The 25319-nt window shown below is 37.2% G+C and overlaps 2 protein-coding genes across 2 annotated transcripts; both read left to right on the plus strand.

Annotated features, from left to right (window-relative positions):
* The first annotated feature begins 188 nt into the window (after positions 1 to 188).
* Positions 189 to 9774, plus strand: LOC144194714 (very-long-chain (3R)-3-hydroxyacyl-CoA dehydratase-like). The gene is made up of 11 exons (XM_077713940.1): positions 189 to 437; positions 2406 to 2448; positions 2945 to 3018; positions 3394 to 3558; positions 3686 to 3737; positions 3820 to 3930; positions 5447 to 5574; positions 5665 to 5777; positions 5842 to 5948; positions 7714 to 7845; positions 8589 to 9774. The coding sequence occupies exons 1-11, from the start codon at positions 357 to 359 to the stop codon at positions 8663 to 8665; spliced, it is 1083 nt and encodes a 360-aa protein (XP_077570066.1). The 5' UTR covers positions 189 to 356; the 3' UTR covers positions 8666 to 9774.
* A 1542-nt stretch (positions 9775 to 11316) lies between these two features.
* On the plus strand, positions 11317 to 24982 carry LOC144194132 (sodium/potassium/calcium exchanger 1-like). Its single transcript, XM_077712983.1, has 10 exons — positions 11317 to 11575; positions 13490 to 14510; positions 18807 to 18915; positions 20075 to 20125; positions 20329 to 20367; positions 22574 to 22680; positions 22777 to 22995; positions 24250 to 24339; positions 24415 to 24581; positions 24666 to 24982. The coding sequence occupies exons 2-10, from the start codon at positions 13539 to 13541 to the stop codon at positions 24913 to 24915; spliced, it is 2004 nt and encodes a 667-aa protein (XP_077569109.1). The 5' UTR covers positions 11317 to 11575; positions 13490 to 13538; the 3' UTR covers positions 24916 to 24982.
* Positions 24983 to 25319: the final 337 nt, after the last annotated feature.

Genomic DNA, 25319 nt, shown 5'->3' on the forward strand with positions numbered 1-25319 from the left:
CTTAACGTTTTGCACAAACCTGGCTAAACTATCACGTTCTAGAATTCAATAAAATCTAATCACACTGCAAACTACAACATAATGTAGTATACATTCAAAAGTGTCCCTCTAGTATTTTAAAAATTGGCTACATCGCTTGTATACTCCTATTTTATTTTGAAAGTTAATCCACTGGATTGGCCTTTATTTTGTAAATTGAAGATCCGCCTCATCGCGGAACCTTATCCCATCACTGTTTGTTCGGTGCTGATGAATCGTGGTGTTTTGGTTGAGAGTTTTTGCTGTTAAGGGCGTATTTTTGGCCACTTTGTTTTGTCGTAGTGGCATGTGATTTTATTAGAGAGAACCCGGTTCCAATGCAGATCCTCACGCCTCACGTTTACTGGGCTCAGCGGCACGGAGAGATTTATCTCCGCGTGGAGCTAAGCGACGCCAAGGTAAACCAGTCTCTTGCTTCCTGCTATCACTTTACAGGAGACCGAAGCAACAATACGCTATCCTCCAACACCCGTGACACTTAATACTGTCATGTTAATACGCAGCATCTGTTTAACCAATGTGCTGTAAATGATGCATGAGTTCTTTTTAATGAAAGTGCCGGCTTTTGTTCCGGCTTTCCAGTGGAAACCTGGAGTACAGTGACATTAAAAGCCTTTACTTAGTATACTTGAATAATAGGCAATATTTGTTCTCATCTCATTTTCTGAACCTCTTTTCCTCACGAGGGTCGTGGGGGGTGCTGGATCTTATCCCAGCTGACTTCGGACCAGAGGCAGGTGACACCCTGAATCGGTGGCCAGCCAATAGCAGACAACAATTCACGCTCACACTTTTAGCCAGAGGCAATTTAGAGTGTCCAGTCAGCCTACCATGCATGTCTTTGGAGTGTGTGAGGAAACCGGAGCACCCGGAGAAAACCCACGCAGGCCCGGGAAGCACACGCAAACTCCTCACAGGTGGACCGACCTGAACATGAACTTGGGACGCGCAAATCACTCAGACGCCGACCTGCCCCAAAATATGTTACAGTACAAAATTCTATTTTGATTAATACCAAGATAATCTGCATACTGTCATGGCAAAGAAGGCATTGGTTCTAAAGTAGGTGTGCCAAACTCATTTTAGAATGCAGACACCATGAACAATGAATAAAACATTGCTTGGATTGTTTGGATAATATTTAAATCCCTGAATTCATTGCAGTTGGACATTAAGTAACATTGCCCTTAAACTCTCCCACTATTTTCTTAAGCACTTGTGCACAAAGAGGTAGGTCGCATTTGCTTGTGAATACTACATTTAGAGACCAAATAGTGTTCTGTGTGTAAAAATTAACCAAAACATAATTGACGTGCAAAACAACTCCTGTAGGGCAATTTCGATACTCTTGCAGGCCCGTTTTCTAAACAATTAAGAGATGGTCAGTATAGTTGTCAATTAATTTTGAAGGTCCCAGAAGACGTAAATACACAGTGGCATAGGTTTTAAATGATTTAGTATACAGTGGTACCTCGACACACGAGTGGCCCAACATACGAGCAATTTGAGATACAAGTAAAATTTTGGGCGAATATTTATCTTGAGATATGAGACAAAGTTTGTTATACGAGCAGACAGCGGATGTGAGATACTGCTCATAAAAGAACATCATGGGCACTGTCTCTCTCCCTCCACAACTCCTCTTTGTAGTGGCTCTGGTCGCAACTCCCTCTTTGTAATGGCTCTGCGAGCACTGGGCGTTGCATTTTTTCAGTGTTTTTTCCCCCCGTTAGTCAGTCTGAATGGCATATATACAAGTGATAAGTGGTTGTACGTTATCCTATTGTGAGGACATTTGTGTGTGCATTATTTTGGAGAATATATTGATATATTGAACTCAAACAACCCTCGATATTGACTGAAAGTCAGTGTGGAGGGAAAAAAGAGCCAAAGGTATCAAAATGTCAAACATATTAAAATTAAGTTTAGTGTTAGGTTCGATTAATCTTATTTTTGAGTGGCTGCATAGTTATCCAAGTTTAATTTAATTTGTTTATGTTTGGTTACGAGCTTGTTGCCGTGCAAATGCCCCCCCCCCCCCCCCCCCGTCTCTCTCTCTCTCTCTCCCCCTTCGAAATCCTTATAATTTTAGTACTATTATATGTTACTTTGTCAATAGATGGTGAATTAGAACGATTGAAAAAAATTCCAATCAAATAGCCTGTTTTTGTTGTTTTTTCAAAGGGTTGGAACAAATTCATTTGTTTTATTTCATTTCAATGGGAAACGTTTGTTTGAGTTATGAGAAAATCGACTTACGAGCTCAGTCCCGGAACGAATGAAGCTCGTATTTCGAGGTACCACTGTATACAGAGATGGAATTCTTATTGTATTGTGTTCACTTGTGTTTTTATCATGTGTTTCAGAATCTTGAAGTTAATCTGCAAGACAACACAATTCAGTTTAGAGGTTTGTATTCATGTGCACTTAGAGGCTTGTATCTATCTAAAAGGGAACTCAAACCAATGTGGCCTGATAATATTTATATATACAGTAATACCTTGACATGTGAGTGCCTCGGCATACGAGGAATTTGAGATCCGAGTAAAATTTAGAGCAAATATTTACCTTGAGATATGAGACAAATTTTGAGATACGAGCGTACGAGAGGCTGATTATGATTTCAGTGCACTATCTTTTTGTATTTAGTTCATTTCTATGGGAAACGTTGATTTAAGATACGAGTAAATCGACATATGAGCTCGGTCCCAGAAGGCACAAAGCTCGTATTTCAAGGTATTACAATTTGTGAATCAGACAGTGCTGTCTCATTCATCAATTTACCAGCTGTACGCATGTTTTTTTTTTACCTTTATTCTGGCAAAGTAATTGAAAAAAATCGGATTTGCAGTATCCAATATTACTATTTTTTAAAAAGTGTTCATAACATTCTTATATTCCACAGCACAGGGCCATGGAGCTAAAGGAGATAATGAATACAAGTTTAGTTTGGAGTTCTTGGAAACCATCAGACCCGAGGTATTTTTTGAAACATTTTAGTCTGTTATTTACAGTAGTCCTAGGTCGTTGTTCGTGACCATCTTTGTCCTCTGTGTGTCCCTTGACACTCCAGTTCCTCTGGGTTTGTCTCTTTATCGCCTTTATTTCGAAAATTTACATCAGAAATCTGTCTTCGCTTACTGTGTAAACAGATCATTCATAATTTATCCTCATGTCCATATATGTTGACAGAATTCTGACCTTTTCTGCTCTAAGCACAACCACAATGGATTTGAAATAAAAGTTGACCTTGCACACTGCCCTAATTGAAGATTAAAATGCGTCTGTCTGGAGAAAATTTATTGATTCAGACTGATAAATTTGTGTTTTTGTTGATAACTATGTTCCAATCAGATTGAACATAAATCAACACAACGTCAGGTAGACATCAAAATCAAAAAGCAGGAAGAGCGTTGGTGGGACCGTCTGACACTGCAGGAGAAGAAGCCCCTCTTTCTGGCTCCTGACTTTAATCGCTGGCTGGATGAGTCTGATGCTGAGATGGAACTTCAGGCCAAGGTATATTTCCACACTAAGTATTCCCACATGAAATACTGTTTAAAAAAACCCGGACAATAAGACACGTGCATACACTTTTGGAATAATACAACTGTAATGTGTATTGCTTAATTATTTTCCTTTTAAGGAGGAAGCAAAGATAAACAAGATAAACGTGGAGTCAAGAATTCGTAAAGACCGTGAGTTGTGTTAAAAATCAACACACACAAACAAAAACTTAAGTCCTAATCACTTTTCTTTCACTTCTCTCTTTGTGTACAGCCTATCTCGGCCTGAAGAGAGGATACTTATTTATGTACAATTTGGTACAGTTCCTTGGATTTTCCTGGATTTTTGTCAACATGACTGTACGACTCTTCCTTCTTGGTCAAGGTTTGTAGCGCACTGCCGATATGACCCATCTTAACAATGTAAAGCAGGGGTCGGGAACCTTTTTGACGGAGAGAGCCATTAATAATTCATATTTTCAAACATTATTCCTTGAGAGCCATGCTCAGAATTTAAAAGGAAAATATATGAAAATGTGAGAATTTATTATTAATTTCACCACTTTGAAGAAAAAAAAAAGTGAATTCTTTTGAGAACATTATTTCACTGTCTCTAATCAATGAGTATCAATCAGAGTATTCATGCAGAAAAGTCTAATGAAGAAAAATTATAATTTAAAAAGGCGCTAGAGATAGTTTTCAGCACCACAGTGACGCTCTCACCAGCGGTTCCCATATTTTACCACATAGGTTCGCGGAGAGCCATATACACCCATCAAAAGAGCCACATATGGCTCCCGAGCCATAGGTTCCCTACCCCTGATGTATAATCTTGTTTATTCCATGAAGAGAGAAAAAGAAAATTTTAAAAAAAGGACAAAATAATGCATCACACCATTTTATTCATGGCGAGTCGTGTATAAATATCAACCATGTACTCGCTGTAGCCAATAAGAGAATCGTATCTTGGGGTAATATGCATTTCATGTAAATTCCTTTTGGTCAAATGCAAGTCTTATTAATATGGTAATTTTGCATGGCAGTACGATGTTGATATATTTCAGCTATACAGCATGTACCTCTACATAAAAGTAGGGTAATCCCTCGAATATTGCGGATATTGTAAACCAGACATGGCCGTGATAATTGGTCATCCCTATTATCACTACCATACTAAATGAAAAATGGCAAAGTAGGGTCACTCCCACTTTAACTACTTTTTTTTCCCGTGCTGAGTCCTATTAGCAAGCGGAAGACAGGGCAGTGGCTTCTGCTTGCGAGTTACAGCGTGGATTTTCACATTTCTAAGAACTGAATTTTAAAAAAAAATGAATAGAAGAAAAAAATCACAAAGGGAATTCACTATAAGTGAAGTCGCAATAATCAAGGGAAGACTGTATAAGGATATGAAAAGAAAAAAATGTAAATACTTCAAATACTGTACTCACAGTGAAAATAGTTCCTCTCTGCTTGATATAAATAAATAAAAAACAGGTTGAAAGAGAGTCCCTTTTTAGCGAGGTATAGCTTCACATCCAGGAAGAAACAGTTTGTGAAGGTTTTTGTGATCGAGGCTTTCCAGTTGCCCATCTAGTATGCAGGCAGCAATGCTTTGTTCTTACTTGTATTAAGTTCATTTTGTCTTCTTGTGGCCATGTCTGCTCTACATTATCCGCGATATTCGACGGATTACTGAGCGTGCGATCGAACATGTCACAAAACAACCTAAAAAACACCATTGTCTGTTATAAACGAATCAGTCAATACATAGCCTTTATTCTTGGTTTTTGAAGCATCAGGACGATCAAACTTGTTGATTAAAGCTAGCTTTACCTCGAAGCCAGCACAGTGAGGGTTTATTATGATAATGCAAAGTGATCCGGTTCAATGTTTCTCCACAGAATCATTTTATGATACCTTTCAAGCAACTGCTGATGTGATGTACTTCTGTCAAATGATGGCTGTGCTGGAGGTGATCAATCCTTTGTTAGGCTTGGTCAAAACTGGCTTTTTTCCAGCCATGATACAGGTAAAGAACTAATGTGTTTTGACTCACTTTTGTAATCCTCACGTCTCGTTTGTAATTGATTTCCATTCATTGTAAAATGGCTCGCCACAGGTAGCGGGGAGGAATGTCATTTTATTTGTCATCTTTGGCTGCTTAGAAAAGATGCAGAACAAGCCCGTTGTTTTCTTTGTGTTCTACCTGTGGAGCACCATCGAAATCTTCAGGTGAGGTAGCAAGAACTAGATGCCGATAATCCTCTTTTGGATTGATTCTGGTTTTCATTCATAGGTACCCCTTCTACATGTTGGCCTGCATTGGAGCCGAGTGGAAGCTGTTGACGTGGCTCAGATACAGCCTTTGGATCCCACTGTACCCACTTGGGGTGGTCGCTGAAGGTAATTGCGAGTTGTAATAAGCCCATACCTGTCAATCTCTGCCGATAACTGCCCTTATAAATGATTATGATTCCCCGTACAAACCCCCCAAAAAACGTACAAACACCGGACGACGCATGTTTACTCGCGGTAACTTGTTTCTTACTAGGTGGCTCCTCCATGCTTGCTTCCACGATATTTACTCTGTGTATATCTACGCTTGCGCATGTCATCCTTTATCGATATTGCCGTACGCACCGCTAAAAAAATGGAGGATAATTTTTGCTGGTATACCGTGACAATAGTAACGATCGATGACAGTAGCGTCGTTGGCTACCAGCCTACGAGACTATCTGGATTTTTGCCAAAACGGTCTTGTTGGGATCGGTTTTCATAAATATTGGCGATTTTTTTAAATGTATTTTTTCCCCGTACAAAAGTCGGTGTACGGCGTACATGATTTGAAATGGTAAAAAAAACGTATACAATACGTATAAAACGTACAAGTTGACAGGTATTTAAGCCTCAAATTACACTGCTTTTTTTTCACAAGTTTGTTTGCATTCACGACGTCACAGGTATTCTCAAGCATATCAATCAATCTGACAAATTCCAACTCCTGCAAAATGTCTACGAGGGATGTAATCGTAGTTATGATGCACATGTTCACTTTTTCCGAACATTGCGGCTCGACCGCATGAGATTGACACTATTTCTCCGTGCTAGGAAGGAAGTTTAGCTCTGATATGAAATAAATGTTTCGGTTCCTTGTAAAACAATGTAGTGTTATCAACGAGCCTCGCAAAGTCTGTTCATACTTTCATTTTCATGAAGACAAAAGATATTCTGCTTTTATTCATGAACATATAAGATATTCTACTTTTTTTCATGAGCTTGTAATGTCCTCATGCAAAAAAAGGCAAACTGACAACAATATAGATTTTATTTGTTTCATGATATGGGTTGCAATTACAATATTTACTCGCATATAAGCCGCCCCCGCGTATAAACCGCATCCTTAAAATTGCCTTAACATTGTTGAATTTTACAAATTCATGCGCTTATTAGCGAGTACACATGTTACTTTGAAGGGAAATTCTTAAGAAAAATCATCGCACGTGGTATTTTTGAGATTTTGAGAATTTCTGCATGACTCAAAAGCAATTTATTAGGGTCAATATCATAAGGAAGTTAATACCTGTCTTTGTAAATATCAAATTATTCTGTTTTAAAAAAAGAAATAAGTCTATCTTGATGAGAACCTAATGCTTTTTAATGAATTTACAATTTTCTTACCCTAAGTTTAAGGTGTTGTTACGGCCAAATATCTTCTAATATCGAAATATCTCCATTTTTTTCAATGGTTCATATTAATGCAATAGTTGTCACTTTCGAAAAACAGATGCAAAACAAAATGCGGCTAAGATGCGAATAAATACAGTATCCATCATGATAGTCACAAAAGGATTTTGGATTGGATTGGATAACTTTATTCATCCCGTATTCGGGAAGTTTTGTTGTCACAGTAGCAAGAGAGTGCGGATGCAGAAATGGGAAAGGCATTTTAGACATAAATAGATAGGTAATAAGTAAGTTAATAAATAAATACATGAATAAGTATATATATATATATATAAATAAGCGTGTTGCTGAAAAAAAACGAAAAAAACGATGAACTTTGGCCTGAGACACTTTTGTAGTCGTGATGCAGACGCTTCCAGTGTGTTTGCTGGGCAAGAGTGTGTAGCGTGTTGATGACAGCTTGTCTTTCTCCGGATCTGTACAGCTGTGGCTGTGATCCAGTCCCTCCCCATATTTGATGAGACGCGTCTCTTCAGCATCCCTCTGCCGGCGCTCCTGGGACACCATTTGAGCTTTTCATACACTCTGCAGCTCTACTTGGTACTCATGTTCCTCGGTAAGGGGGAAATCACACACTTTCTCACAGAAACTGGTAACCTTAGAGTTCAATCTATTCTCCAAAGGGCTGTAGTGGATGCCGGTTCTAGTTCCAACCCATTAAAAAGACACATTTTCACCAATCAGGTGTCCTACAAGTGCAATCCGTGGATTGCACAGTGGAACAAAATCCTGCACCCACAGCAGCCTTTGAGAACTGCTTCTCAAATAGTGGGGCGCGCCCCCCTGGGGGGGGGGGGGGGGGGGGGGCGTGGTGCGATACCTGGGGGGGCGCGTGTAACCCTGGGGAACAGGATTTTATTTGGCCGTAGTACTAGTATAAAGTGTAATTGCGCATCCACTACAGTAGCTGGCAGTGGCGCTCTCATTTATTTTTTATTTCAGGCATTGATGCACTTAAAATCTTTTCTGTTGCAGACTTAAAACAAGATTTAATAAAGTTATTCTTTGTAAGTTTGACTATATTTCTTTCTTTTTTCCTTTCGTTAATGTTAATAAGGATAAAATGTTGTACTTATAACAATTTTATAAAATGATTTTATTTATAGTCACGGTGGGAAGTAGGGGGGCGCGAATAGTTTTCTTCTTGCTAGGGGGGGCCTAACAGAAAATAATTGAGAAGCACTGCCTTAAATACACGTATGATAGTGATTTGAAGCTACACATTTTTACCATTCATGTCTTTTCTGTGATTATTTTGTGCTTATAGGGTAATTGAGCATTTCTCTTTTTCTTTTCCAGGACTGTTTATCAATTTTCGATATTTATATAAGCAGAGGAGGAGACGTTACCGATCAAGAAAAAGGAAAGTTCACTAATGGAATAGGGTCAAACATACATACTCTGAGTTCCAGCATGGTTGCTTTCTTTTCCTTTCTCTTTTTTAATTTATTTTACTTATTCATTTAGACACCCTTTCCTTGTAATAAATACTAGTGTTGCACTGATACTACTGTTTTACGATTACCAATTCTGATAACTGACTGTCTGGTATCAGGAGATGCCACTGGTGTCCTGATACCATGTTTTTTGACAAAATATCAAAAATAAGATAATTATTGACTTCATACACACATTAATGATAAGTTATTTCAATCATTGCTTGGTCATTGACTACTATTGACGTCCAACCCATCTGAAGTAGGTGAGATTGGCAGCAAATGACGGAAAGCTCTGCTATTGATCAACTTTTTTTTAAGTCATAGCAGAAATTTGATTGAACACCACACAATTGGACACCTGTCATCGTCTTGTATGGGGTGCCGACCGGCTGTTAAAAACTATATCTTTAAGTGTACATGTACATCTGCACAATATATTTTAGTAGTCCCTAATACCGATGACATAATTACAGTGCTGTATCAGTGTAACACTAATACATACTGGTTACTAATGAATGGTTCCTTGGTCTGATTTTAGTTTGCACTTCTATTTAATTTTCTTCTCTACAGATGATTGTTTGACTGGTTCATGTTTTATTGTATTTTATTAGTGTGAACATGTATTTGTAGTGGTGGTCTGCATTAACTTTTGGAAACATTTTCAACTCTGAACCCCTTTACTTTTATTTCAAGATGGCGGTGCGCATGGGTGCAGTGGCTCTATGCTCTCCAGTTTGGTGTCGTTAGGTGTTTATAAAAAAAAAATCCCCAATTTCGTCATACGCAGCTTTGGGTTTGATGACAATTAGGCTTTTGTCGAGTCAATGATGATGACAAAGCCTATGTCTGATTATTATTATTTAGAAAATACACAATACTACTTAGCACCAAGTAGATCATAATTTAGATACAGAAGTCAATGAGGTCCAACTGTTCATCAAGAATTGTTATGTTACTGAAAAAAATATATTTATTGTAACATTTTGGAAAATTCACATAAATGTAGAGAAGTTGTAATCCATTAAACCTGGGTTAAATACAACTGAGCATTACTGGATCTGTGTTTCTTTTTTCTACCATCAATGTGATCCTATGCACTATGTTTGATACCTGTACCAAACTGCTCATTTACAAAATTCAATTAGATACTTTGGGGGTGGGGTGGAGGAATATGGGATTGTGTGAGTGCTGGGAAAAGCCATCTTGTATAAGGAAACGGTTAAGTTGAAGTGCCCTTCACTGGAAAATACTGAGTTTATAATGTTGAGCAAAGTGATAGACTTGCAACCAGAACAGGTTGTGGTTCCTCTTCTGCCCAAGTCATCTTGGATATGCACCACCCTGGTAGAGAAAATCAGACGAATAAATGAGTGGTTAATGCAATTAAACAGTAATCAAATTATTTATTGTGTAACATTTTCATGCTTCTAAAGTTAACTGTGTTCACACCAGCACTATTTCCATGTAACGGCTGCTGTTTGTTAACATGTTTCCTTCGAAATGTTGTATTCCTCATACACACTCATACTTATTTGATCTCTATTCAACCCTCAATCCTTTCTGGCCATTAATTGGTACCACTGATGAAGCTAGTAGAATCAGTATGTAATTAGATCGAATAATTAGATTGAATCTGTTCAACAACATCATAATAAAAAGTGTCAGGGCTCAAAGGAGAAAAAAAAACAATTAAATAGATATGTATATTTTTCCATCTTGGGAAGGGTAACACGTGGTTGTAAACAAAATCTTGAATAGTACATATCAGCATGTTATTTATTAGTACCAGCCAAAAGTGATGCATGCATTTTAATGCCGTATTCCCGTACGAATATCAGCATATGACGGTGAAACTCAACTTTTAAATACAGTCGTACATCTACTTATGAAATCAATTGGTTCCAGAACATTTTTGTAACTTGAAAATTTCGTAAGCAGAGGTGTACTTTATATGTAAATTCTCAATAAGCTCTTTAAAATTGGTCAATGTGTCCCAATTTTGTATGAAAGATGTGAGGAAACACACAAAATGATAGGAAATTATAAAGAAATGATCTTTTAATGTCTTAGAATGAATATAACGGTCAGAATTCTTCTATGAAATGCCCTGCGCTGCTGAAATAGTTCCCTCCGTAGCCGTTATTTTGGAAACCGTACTATTTTTGTTTGTCCCATAGATGGCGGCAAGAACCCGTTCTAACAGGGCCAAGCCATTACTACATACTACTTTGTAATACTACATACATTTTAGACTTTTACGGGTGCCCAATGTGTGTGTGTGAAAATATGTGCCGCATGTTTGATTTTTTTTTTTTTACCGGTTTCCTCCCACATTCCAAAAACATGCATGGTAGGGTGAATGGACACTCTAAATTTCCCCTGGGTATGAGTCTAAGCGTGAATGGTTGTTTGTCTCCTTGTGCCCTCTGATTGGCTGGCCACCAATTCAAGGTGTCCCCTGCGTCTGGCCCGAAGTAAGCTGGGATAGGCTCGAGCAACCACAGCGACCCTAGTGAGGATAAAGCGGTTCAGAAAATGAGATGAGATGAGATCCTTGTCAATGGCAGGAAATTAGCAAATTAGGAGTCCAGGGCACACTTATTAATCTCCACAAGAGTAAATCCAGGGCAGTCAGAAGAAGGTTTGCCTTTTTTATTTTCTATAAATGAATGAAATGAACCCTTAGGTCTGCCTTGAAGTCCTCTTACAGCGCAGAGCCTTGTTCAAGCATTGACACGCCGGAGACAGCAGCATCCTGAAAAGCAGACTGCGTGCGTTTGAGTGGCGACAAGTGAAGCTCACCCAGCGGAGACAAGAGACTAGGGGACCTCTGCTTCTTTTATCAAGGTGGGATATGTTTCATTTTTCCTCCTTCCTTCTTAAATATGAGCCATGCCATTCTATTGTGAGTCGATTTGGGCAAGGTAATGTCTCAATCGGTCTTTTCTTCTTGGCGAGCATCATTAAAACAAGTCCAAACGAGCGTGTTGAAGCAGTGCAAAAAGACGCAGAAACTGTCTTCTTTGTAGTCATAGTAACAGGTGGCTGTTTGCATCTCTCGCTTCTATTAGCTACCTATGCACTTGGAATTGTGGACTGCACTTGTGTTTAGATTAGGGGTACCCCGACCACAATTTTTTGGCCGATTAACGACTGACATATTCATTTAAATTTTTTGAGAATCACATTTTTCATAAATAGCCACCAGGATTAAAAGTATTGAACATTATATAGGTGTGTACTAAAACAGTTTAAAAAAAAGTCAGTCAGTCACTACGGTGGGCAGCTACCATATTTACTCGCATATAAGCCGCCCTGCGTATAAGCCGCATCCTTCAAATTGCTTTAAATAATTTGCATTTTACAATTTCTCGCATATAAGCTTTACTCTGATTCACAAATTTTACCTCCATATTCATGGTTTTAATAGGGAGTACAAAGGTGTTACTTCGAAGGGGAAATCTTAAGAAAAATCATCGCACGTCGTATTTCTGAGATACTGTATGACTCAAAAGCACATTATCAGGGTCAATACCATAAGGAATTAACTCATCCAGTAATGGTTGTTTTCTTACTGCCAAACAGAAAATAACCAACAAAAAGTAAAGGATGCTTTGGCGACTTCTACTGGTGAAAAACAGTACAGCAAGTCTTTTGCGCATGTAAGCCGTAGCCTTGATTCAATCATCATTTTATTTGTTATAAATACGGCTTATAAGCGAGAAAATACAATATAAAAAGTTGACACAAAATCTTTAGCACATCATAGCAAAAGTTACGCGAATAGATTTTTCATAAGTAGAAGTATATTTTACATTTAATTAGCATAATCATTCCACAATCTTTTACACCGCCCACAATAAAAATGATAAAAGTATTCCAATTTTGGATGAAATGTGTAGATATGCACATGTATGTATGTATCCAAAAAGAGCAAAAATATAAAGTTTTTTTTAAATCTATTAAAATGACGCCACAACATAGAACCAAACTGAATCAAAATGACAGCACCTTAGTTCAATAGCGCAATCACTGAAGTGGTTGGTTTCTAGCCCAAATCTCTTGCTCCCACGAGATGCTAATTGTGGTGCATTTGCGGGCACACAGCAACAGCACCCAGATTGTAAAACGTTGGCTATGTAGCATGGGTGTTATTAAAAGGAGTGCAACTTGTGAATATGCCTTGGATGATAGGGGCAGAAAGTGGGATTTATAGTAAGTATTGTAGCTTTCTTTGTTATACTTTGTGCAATATTTTGTAACTTGTTTCTTGAAACAATAATTTACATATCAATGTGTTTCGTAACCTGAAAAATGTGTATCTTGAAACGTTCATAAATAGACGTACTAGTGCAGGGGTCTCAATATGTCGATTGTGTGCTACCAGTTGATCGCTAAGATACTATTTGTAGATCGCATGACAGTAAGATTTGAACCAAGGATTGGATTAGTAGTCAAATTTTATATGGGACTTGAGCTGGGAACCGTGCCATCACAAGTCCAAGCACGATTACTACCTGCCATCACTATTTTGAGTCCTGCACCTGGCGTTAGGTGTATCAGCAGCATACAAAACTGCTGAGCTTTTTCAGGGGCCTAAAAAAGGGTAGATCGTGCAAAGATGGCTCCTTGAAAAGTAGATCTTGGAGCTAAAGGTTTGAGTACCCCTATATGGTTCCATATTCTTTGTGTAGCTTCAAACTGGAAACATTGGTTTGAAATATATATGACTCATACATGTTGTTTTTCCTAACCACACAGAAGTACTGAAACCATGGAGGATTGCATATGACAAGTTTCCTATTTTGACATGAGGACAATAAACGTGGCCCCTCGTCCGAGGAGACTTGGATCCCGGCGTGCACTCTTTTTCATCTCACTTCTACTGTTGTGCATCCTTTATACACTGACACTGAAAGCCAGGCGGCCAGAATTCGGCATTTACACACGGAACATTTTGCAAGAAAAAGCTGGTGACGATGGTATTGGAGAGGCCGGCATTGGAGAAGTTAGTGTAACGCTCGAACAGGCCCAGGTCCCGGTCCAGGTCCAGGCCCAAGTCCAGGTCCAGTCCCTTAGGAGTACCCAACCCACCGTGGCTGTAGTCAACAGGACAGATATTGATCAGTGTATCTATGTAGAGCCCAAACCTCCACCGACCATCGTGGCTCCTTCTCCGGTCCAGCCGCCGCCCAGGAAGGGCGAGTACCCGGAGGACATCTTCTCAGTAGAAGAGCGTCGACAAGGCTGGGTAGTCCTGCACGTCATCGGGATGATTTACATGTTTGTCGCCCTGGCAATCGTTTGCGATGAGTTTTTCGTTCCCGCTCTGGAGGTTATCACCAGCAAGCTGGACATCTCCGACGACGTGGCTGGTGCCACCTTTATGGCCGCTGGAGGCTCTGCCCCGGAGCTTTTTACTTCCCTCATTGGTGTTTTCGTTTCGCACAGCAATGTGGGCATCGGCACCATCGTGGGCTCGGCGGTTTTCAACATCCTTTTCGTCATAGGAATGTGTGCCGTGTTTTCCCGGGAAATGTTGCACTTGACTTGGTGGCCTCTCTTCCGGGATGTGGGTTTCTACATCTTGGACCTCATCATGCTCATCGTCTTCTTTCTGGATAACACAATGTTTTGGTGGGAGAGCGCCATGCTGGTCTTTGGCTACATCAGCTATGTGTCCTTCATGAAGTTCAACAGTCAGATCGAGGGCAGCATCAAAAGGCAGCTCAGCAAACACATGAGTATCGTCCGAGCTCGGACCAATGATGAGCACGACAAGGTCAGTCATGCCATAGCTTATTATTGAGGAAATAAAAGAAAACCCTTGTGTAAAGTGATACCTTGAGATATGTGCTATGTCAATTTACTCATATCTCAAATCATTTTTTTAATAGAAATTAACTATGTACAAATTAATTCATTCCTACCTTCTGAGAAGGCACAAAAAACAGGATATCACAATGGAAAAACATTTTTATTGGTTTTAATTCACCACCTACTGACAAAGTAATAAATATCTATTGGTTATGATCTTCAATACTAAAATTTGACAATACTCAGTAGAGACAGACGGTGCGGACGATAGAGAGAGAGAGAGAGGAAGGACAGGAGAGAGAATTGGCCGACGAGCTCGTACGATAACAACATAACATCAACTTTAAAATTAACTCAAATGAACTTGTGTATATATATATATATATATATATATATATATATATATATATATATATATATATATATATATATATATATATATATATATATATATATATATATATATATATATATATATATATATATATATATATATATATATATATATATATATATATATATATATATATATATATATATATATATATATATATATATATATATATATATATATATATATATATATATATATATATATATATATATATATATATATATATATATATATATATATATATATATATATATATATATACACAAGTTCATTTGAGTTTTATATATACAATTTGAACTTGCGTATAAATGTGAAATTACTTAACAAAAATCCAAATTATGAATGTGAAATTACTTGGTAAAAATCCAAATTATATTAAGTAAAAGAAATGTTAATAAATATAACCTTCCCAGCATACAATTAAAACTATTAAACATTTGCAATCCAAATTATGAATGTGAAATTACTTAGTAAAAATCCAAATTATATTAAGTAAAAGAAATGTTAATAAATATAACCTTCCCAGCATACAATTAAAACTATTAAACATTTGCAATCAAGTAATGTGTTCAATATTCTTTTTTTCTTCTGAAAATGCAGAGCACAAAACAGCAATTAGAAAAACTAGACATCAAGTTTAACACATCACCTCAAAAATATAACAAAAATCTGATTCAAATTATACTTATACATTTCAATTGAAAATATAGCAAATGTAATACCTTAACCTTGTATATACAATGTTTATAATCACAGTTGAATGGTAGTAGCAAAATAAGTACGTAAGCACAAAACTACACGTTCAAAAATAAACTTGTATAAATTAGCATTTTTTTTAATATATATTTCTCATCAGTACATACATATATACACTATAGATATACACATATATACATACATATATATATATATATATATATATATATATATATATATATATATATATATATATATATATATATATATATATATATATATATATATATATATATATATATATATATATATATATATATATATATATATATATATATATATATATATATATATATATATATATATATATATATATATATATATATATATATATATATATATATATATATATATATATATATATATACATACATATATATACACTATATATATATATATATATATATATATATATATATATATATATATATATATATATATATATATATACCTATATACTATAGATACTATAGATATCCATATCTATCTCTCTATCTCTATTTTCATCTTGATATTTTTGTACAGCTTCCAGCATCAACAATAGTTTGCCAACACAGGCATCTAGGTTGGCTTTCTGTCATATAAAGTCCATTTTCCGTGCTTTCATCCGCACCCAAATTGGACAGTGTCCCTTTTCAAATTCAGTGTTAGAAGAAAAGTCATTTGCAAAGGGCCTTTGATGCGGAGCATAAAGGACCGCAGGTGTCCGTCCGCATCCGAAAATACCGGTAGTGGATGCACCAACCTGCGTATGTGAGTTATGGGTTGTTGCTATTTTGGTGTGAGAGAAATTGTTGTTTTGCATACTGCCAAAATAAGAATGACAAGTGGATACATTTATATTCAGAATAGGTTTGAAGTACCACCAGCATATTGTGCTATTAGCATTAAGTACATTCACTGATTGCTTATCCTTCTTCATTCAAGTAAATTTGCTTGCATGTGCACACACGAGTGGGTCATAGTTTCTGAAATGTGTTCCGTTAATGCCTAATTTTCAATTTATTAAATTTCAATAATCCATCTTGAGCTTTCTAAATTAGTTTGATAACATTTGGAAGGGTTCTCAAATTTTTTGCATATATACAACAATATTTAACAAATTCAATATTTAATTCTGAGTAGTAAGTACTAAATCAAAATCATGAATTTAAACGTTAAACCTGGATTTAAAGAGTCGGCCCTGTGGATAGAAGAATTAGCACATTGGCCTCACTTCTCTAGGGTCCTGGGTTCAAATCCAGGTCGGTCCACCTATGAGGGGTGTTCTGTCCGACCTGCATGGGTTTTCTCCGGGTACTCCGGTTTCCTCCCACATTCCAAAAACAAGCATAGCAGGCTGATTAGAATATAAATATAAATGTAAAGTAATACCTTGAGATTGGAGCTTAATGCAGTCCGGGACAAAGCTCTTATGTCAATTTACTCGTATCTCAAATCAATATTTTCCATAGCAATGAACTAAATACAAATTGATCCGTTCCGGTCATCTGAAAAAAGACCAGAAACAGGATATTACGATGTTATTATTTGCTCTAATTCACCACCTACTCACAAAGTAAAAAATACCAATCTAGTGTTTATGATCTTCAATACTAAAATGTGATATTATTCAGTAAAGGCAGTACAGTGGAGTTCAGTTCAGAAAACGAATGAATGATAATAGCAACACGTCAGCCTCAAAGCAAATGTTGTGATACATTTAAAACTGTACGTACATGTCCTTTGACCAATTGGGACAGTCAGCGATCTTGCCCACACCCCTTGTGAGGCTAGAGTGGTTCAGATAGAAATTGCAATTGCATTTTCAAAGATCTTTAAATGATGAAAGGACACTAACAAACTGTCACGGACCTTGCAGGGGAGCGAACCATCTACTCCTTCCCCACCTGCTCCCTATCCTGCTGCATCTATTAAGGGGAATAAATCTAAGCAACAATCAAAACCACCAAGAAATCCTATTCTGAGCAAACCATCAGACCTCCTAGAGGATAAAGCCAAATTAGGGGTACAAAACAACGTAATGTTTTAAACATTTTGGCTTCACTGACGCACTAGAAATAGTGTAATGATTCTCTTGTTAACTTGAGTTCAGTGTTCTTGCTTTGTGGATGGATGCACTTGCTATTTTAGTAGATTAAAAACCAAAACGTGTCCAAGATAATGTTTTTATGTCAAGCCAGATAATAATAAAAAATAGATTGATTTTCTTAAACATGGTCAAATAACATCGCAGATTTAGTCTTTTTGTGGCCTGCAATTGGCTCACAAATACTTTTCTAATGATGCATGTATGCAAATAGTATGAATTCACATACATACACAAATCTAGCTTGAGTTTGATTTAATAAAAAGACAATATATAGACACAGAATAGAAAGCAGCATAGACGATGAGACATTTACAGGCTTTAAATGATTGGCAGAGAGGTTCAGAGACAGAAGTTTGCCTATGGTGATTGGTATTAAGTTCCATATATGTAAGACAGAGATGGGATATTGGCTAAATGCATTCTTTTCTAAAGGGAACTACACAGTCACCTCTAGAACCAGCTCTTGTTGGATTATTTTTTTTACAAATTCTTGTAGTGGAGGAATTCTAGGTAACTTTTGGAGTTTTCCTAGCACATTTAATGCAATTGACACTTTTTTTTGTTTAAATACAAATCGGTTTAACAAGAATTGTCAAGTTTGTAGGCAAATCTTCAATTTCTCGGAACTAAACCGAACGTGAAAGGTTATGTGAACTTGGAATTTTAAGATTTACAACATTGAAATGTTAAGCTGTGTGACCTTAGACCTCGCCTGGCTCCTGATGCTTAAAATAAACTTATACTTGTTCTGTAAAACTTAAAATTGTGACTTTGTGGCATTAAATTGATAGGTTTTTCACCAAAACTTGAGAATTCTTGGTAATAGGTTGACCTGAAATGTTAAGTTCTGCTACATTTAACATTTTTTTACAATGTAAATAATATTTTTCCAAACCTTAACTTAAATAACACTGTCAGGCGGCAGAATTTTCAGAAACTACTAGAATTTCACAATGGAGTATAAGGAATGGTCTGACCTCAACCCCATTGAACATTTAGCTTTGTGTACATGTGGGCAGGTGCGTCCGGCCCAGCTGCGAGGCTATAGGTCAGCATCTCTCCACAACACCTCGCTAAGGAGCACCATCTTTCAGCTAATGATCCACACACTGGACCCTTTGGGGGAAGGTAATGCCAATTAGTTCAATTATTACAAATCTATTGGTGGAATTTCATAGGGTTTTCTTCCAGGGACATTTTGTCAACTCATTTGGCTTCCATGAGCTGTACTAGACGCTCACTTCATTTTGACTTTGCCATCAGTGGATCGCTTCATCCTGAAAAATGGATTGGACGTCTAACACCACATAGTAGGCCTCCCATAATTAACTAACTAACAACTAATCAATTGTTCAATGAATTAACAACAATTTTGGCAGTCAATATATCATTAAACATACTGGCCTCAAAATGATCCAAACAAAAAACATATTGGCCTCAAAATGATCCAAACAACTTATAAATATACACATTTTTCATTTGTATTTATAAAAAAGGACAAACTAAATATTTTTTACAAATTCATTTTTTTTTTAAAATTATAATGGGAAATATTAAATAGCTTTAATATTATTCTCTTTGGGGCAACCCGGCGGGTGAGTGGTTAGCATGTCGGTCTCACAGCTCTGGGGTCCTGGCTTCAAATCCAGGTCGGTCCACCTGTGTGGAGTTTGCATGTTCTCCCCCGACTCCCCCGACCCCCCAATAACCACAATACTCGAGGTATTACTGTAATCCACATGGTCCTTCCTGTGAGTGGGAGGCCCTTGATGAGGCCCGTCGTCAAAATTCTCTTTACTCTCACTCACAGCTGATCCTTAATCAGCTTTCCAACACACACTCATAGAAGTTGCATACAAAGCCAGTGTGCTAGTAAAGCAAGCGCTTTATCTCCACGGCAACCTGCATCATCAGCATCCTGAAGATCATGGCATACTATATGGCTTGTCAATCTTCCCAACTCATCAAATCCCATCAAGCAGGTTAAAAGAAAACAAAAATAGACAAAAAAATGTCTGTATTTCTTGACTGGAAATGTGACTGAGTTTGAATGTAAGTGTGATTTGGTCTTGGTGCCTATGCTGTTATGGGAGGTCTCAACTCAAAATAATTCAGTTTAAAAAACAGAAACAGTTTGTGCTTCTTTGCTACTATTTTCCATCTGCGCTCTCGTTGAGATGTATCAACATCTTAATCCTATGTTTGAAAAATAATCTAAATGTTTTTATATCTATACACAATATTCACATGTGACCGAAGAGTTACATTTTGCTCTTTATTTCTCTAGAAACGTCATTTAATGGCGACGTCAGGGGGGAGGGGTTCATGCAGAAGAAAGGTAACTGGTGCCTTGAGAATTTTTATCTAGTCTTGCTTTAAAATAGTGTCTGTGTGTTGTCTTTACAGTACATCAGCATTTGGCTTGCATGACTTTTAACTTTATTAACAACATTTAATTGCAATGACTGGCTTATTACATTCTTCTTTGTGACAGTTTTCTATGGAGCAATAATTAACAACCTTCATTTTCTTTAACTGCAGCAAGCAACAAAGTAAAGCCACTGAATGTTCCTGAAACAGGTAAGCATAGTGCTTAAAAATATAAAATATTCATATATACATATACCTATAAACACACATCAGTTATGTATATAACTGGACAGTTTTTAATCTCGTTATGATCTTTTTTCGCCTCTTCAATATTACTGTTTGTGTATGTACGCTACATGATTTATATACCCAAAATTTCTGATCTGTATGACAAGTTGTTAAAGAAAAATTATATAAAATTATATAAAATTATATATATATATATATATATATATATATATATATATATATATATATATATATATATATATATATATATATATATATATATATATATATATATATATATATATATATATATATATATATATATATATATATATATATATATATATATATATATATATATATATATATATATATATATATATATATATATATATATATATATATATATATATATATATATATATATATATATATATATATATATATATATATATATATATATATATATATATATATATATATATATATATATATATATATATATATATATATATATATATATATATATATATATATATATATATATATATGTATGTACATATATACACACACATATACATACATACATATACGTACAGTTGTGGTCAAAAGTTTACATACACTTGTGAAGAACATAGTGTCATGGCTTTCTTGAGTTTCCAGTTATTTCTTCAACTCTGATTTTTCTCTGATATAGTGATTGGAACAGATACTTCGTTGTCAAAAAACATTCATGAAGTTTTTTTCTTTTATGACTTTATTATGGGTTAACAGAAAAAGTGATCAAATCTGCTTGGTCAAAAATATACATACAGCAACACGAATTAGTAATTTTGATGATTTAGAAAATTGTGTCAGTGAAATGAGCTTCAGAGCATGGCCTCTTAACTTCTTGTGAGTGATTCTGAGTGACTACAGCTGGTGACTTCTGAGGCCATTTAAATAGGGCTCATTGGATGCAACTGCCCACGAATGCTACAATGGGAAAGTCAAAGGAGCTCAGCATGGATCTGAAAAAGCAAATAATTGACTTGAGCAAGTCAGGAAAGTGACTTGGAGCAATTTCAAAGCAGCTGCAGGTCAAAAGAGCAACAGTGCAAACAATTGTTTGTAACAAAACAGTGCATGGCACTGTTTTGTCACTGCCAAAATCAGGAAGAAAAGGCAAACCATCACCTGCTGCTGAGAGAAAATTGGTCAGGAGGGTGAAGATTCTATCAAGAATCACTAAAAAGCAGATCTGCCAAGAATTAGAAGCTGCTAGAACATAGGTGTCAGTGTCCACGGTCAAGCGTGTTTTGCATCTCCATGGACTGAGAGGCTGCCGTGCAAGAAGGAAGCCCTTGCTCCAAAAGCGGCACCTGAAGGCTCGATTGAAGTTTGCTGCTGATCATATGGACAAAGATAAGACCTTCTGGTGGTCAGACGAAACAAAAATCAAGCAGTTTGGCCACAATGCCCAGCAATGCACCTGCACCAACAGTGGCCCATTGTGGAATAGTTTGCCCACCACTGCATTCTGGTTGTAGATATTTTGGACCATTCTTTGAGATGAAAAAAGACAAAAAACTCCCTTTCTGTCTGTTTTGATGACTTCAAATCACATCACAGGTCTTAAATAATATACATGCCTGATGACTGACATGATTTTTTTTTGCTTTTGGTAGGAACAATTGACAGCAATAAATATTTGAATATAAAACGGCAGTTTAATTTCTGTTCATCTCTATCACAGTTTGGCTTTTGCTGGTGGTCAGCAATCTCTGATTTTATTTTGTTGAAGGCACTCAAGCAGTACTCAGCAATCAGACTTTTGTGTGTCCAGACATAACATATGGACTAATGAGGTGCTTCAGTACCTGAGAGGCAGAGTAAAGTGCTTTTGTGCAGAGGGAGGGAGGGAGGGAGGGAGAGAGAGAGAGAGAGAGAGAGAGAGAGAGAGAGAGAGAGAGAGAGAGAGAGAGAGAGAGAGAGAGAGAGAGAGAGAGCTTGAAGCGAATTCATATCAATCCCACAAAGGATTAACATGATGTCTATGTGCCGAATCTTTTTCATCTTAAGAGGTTTTTCTTTTGTTAAAATAGAAATTCATCAAAAAGTGTTTGAATGTTTAAAACATCACCCGTTTTTTTGTTTGTTGTTAATAGAGGAAATGTTTATTTTTATTTTTTTATTCCATTTTGATTAGATGGACATCACAAGGTCACAGGTGGGACACCCGGTGGTCCAGAGGAGCCCTCAACCTCCCGGCCTCCAGTTGACGCGGACACCGGGGGGAACGTGACAGACAAGCAGGCATGCCGCTCAACGTCATAAATAAAAATGTCCTCCCTGTTAAGATTTTGAAGGTTAATATATTTATTGTCCTATAAAATGGACATTTTCTTGCAGGAAAGCTTAGGTGGACCAAGTAGTGACAAAAGCAGTGAAAGAGATAACAATGGAGCTTGTGAAAATGAGGATGATGATGGAGAAGAGGAGGAAGAGGCGGAGGAGAACGAGCCCTTGTCTCTGGATTGGCCGGCCAGCAGACGCAAGCAACTCACTTACCTTCTGCTGTTGCCCGTAGTGTTCCCCTTGTGGCTCACGCTGCCAGATGTCCGCAACCCGGTGTGTAAAAGACAGAAAAATTAAGCCATAAAATAAATATTATGTAAAAACGGTACACTGAAATAATATCAGGGTGGTCTGGCGGCTGAGTGGTCAGGGTGTCAGCCTCACAGTAGGGGTGTACTTGGGTTCAGATTCACTGTGTGGAGTTTGCATGTTATCCTGCGTGGGTTTTTTCCGGGTACTCTGGTTTTCTCCCAGATTCCAAAAACATGCTTGGTAGGCTGATTGGACACTCCCTAGCTATGAGTGTGAGCACGAATGGATGTTTTGTCTCCGCGTGTCCCCTGCCTCTGGCCAGTTGTCAGCTGGGATGGGCTCCAGCACCCTTCGCGATCCTATTGAGGATAAAGCGGTTCAGAAAATGAGATGAGATTAAATGACCGCATCTCAATTTACTAACAAATATTGAAACACACGTTTTGAGTCTTTTGACCTTTAGCAAAGCTTGGGAAGCTACAGTTTAAGTTAAATAGTAACACTAAATTTTGCAACCTATCATATTGGATAAGTTTCCCAGTGCAGAGTTCATTCACAGCTAAAGCATGAAAAGAGCCCCGATTGAACAATAATTGATTTATTTAATGAAACCTAACAATCTGTATAAGAGCCATTAAAAAGGCATTTTTTAATTATTTGTCACTATTAATTGCGGACACAACAATTTAATCTTTGTGCAAATAGAAATCCTTTTCAACCCACCTAAAATTTAAAAAAAACAACATTAAATTCATGTATACATCACATATTGTGGAACATATTTATTTGATAACAAGCCAAGAAGTTTGTAAAACATTACTTCTCTAAACTGGAGTCGCGGGGGTGCTGGAGCCTATTCCAGCTGACTTTGGGCCAGAGTCTGGGAACACCCTGAATTGGTGGCCAGCCGATCGCAGGGCACAAGGAGCCTGACAACCATGCACACCCACACTCATACCGAGAGGAAATTTAAAGTGTCCAATCAGCGTACCATGCATGGAATGTGGGGGGAAAACTGGAATACCCAGAGGAAACCCACGCAGAACATGCAAACTCCACACAAGGTGGACTGACCTGGATTTGAAACCCAAATTATTATCAAAACTTGAAGTATTCACCTTGAGCACTTCTGAACCTTATCACTTCTGAACAACTGTGTCCACTTTTGTAGTTATGGGCACACTTCTGTCACTCAGTGTGGGGGGAAAAAAGTACTATCTGAATACTATAAGTCACAGGTCCAGTCAAACAAAATGTCCTTTTTATATTTCCCAGACATCCAAGAAATACTTTGCCTTTACCTTCATTGGCACAATTCTATGGATTGCTGTTTTTTCCTACCTGATGGTGTGGTGGGCTCATCAGGTCAGTTTATATTTATCATAGTAGTTCCCACTCTTAGTGTGGAGTGATAAAGTATCGGCATGTTTCTAAGCCCAGGTGGGCGAGACCATAGGCATCACGGAGGAAATTATGGGCCTTACCATCCTGGCCGCTGGTACATCAATCCCCGACCTTATCACCAGTGTTATCGTGGCTCGCAAAGGTCTGGGAGACATGGCTGTGTCCAGCTCAGTGGGTAGTAACATCTTTGACATCACTGTAGGGTAAGTCAGATTTTATTTCATTTTATTTAGTTTGATGCTCTGTCAATACTCCAATTTTGTTTGTTTTTTGTTTCACGCTTGTAGCCTACCGGTTCCATGGCTCTTGTACTCGCTGATGCATAACGGCCAGCCGGTGACCGTCAGCTCCAATGGGCTGTTCTGCGCCATCGTTCTGCTCTTCCTCATGCTCCTCTTTGTCATCATCTCCATTGCAACATGTCACTGGAAAATGAGCCGAATGCTCGGCCTTACTATGTTCACGCTCTATTTTGTGTTTCTCGTGCTAAGTGTCCTGCTAGAGGATCGAATCCTCATCTGCCCTGTCTCCATTTGATGTTTCCGAGCCAAGTTGTGGGGGATGATTTGCTAAAATCATTCTCTTATATTCATCTCAAGTTAATAACAACTCATTTTGACATTAACTTTGGTTACAGTGTACTAGAAAACATGAGATAAAGACACAGTGGAACCTTGACTTATGACATGTTTAAGGTGTGAATTGAGGCACTCCGTCACAAGTTGTAGCAAACCTCAACCTTTCTTTCACCATCAGTTCCTGATTGTTACTTTGCAGTCAAACAACGTGTTCCTACAGTAACACCTTGTTTATCGCGTGTTAATAGGGTCCAAAATCTGCCGCAATAGGTGAATAACCGCAATGTAGGGAATGTGTTTATGGTGTCTATTTACATTACAGTAATACTTCGACATACGAGTGTCTCAACATATGAATAATTT

This window comes from Stigmatopora nigra, chromosome 3, assembly GCF_051989575.1.
Source record: "Stigmatopora nigra isolate UIUO_SnigA chromosome 3, RoL_Snig_1.1, whole genome shotgun sequence".
In the NCBI taxonomy this organism is placed as follows: domain Eukaryota; kingdom Metazoa; phylum Chordata; class Actinopteri; order Syngnathiformes; family Syngnathidae; genus Stigmatopora; species Stigmatopora nigra.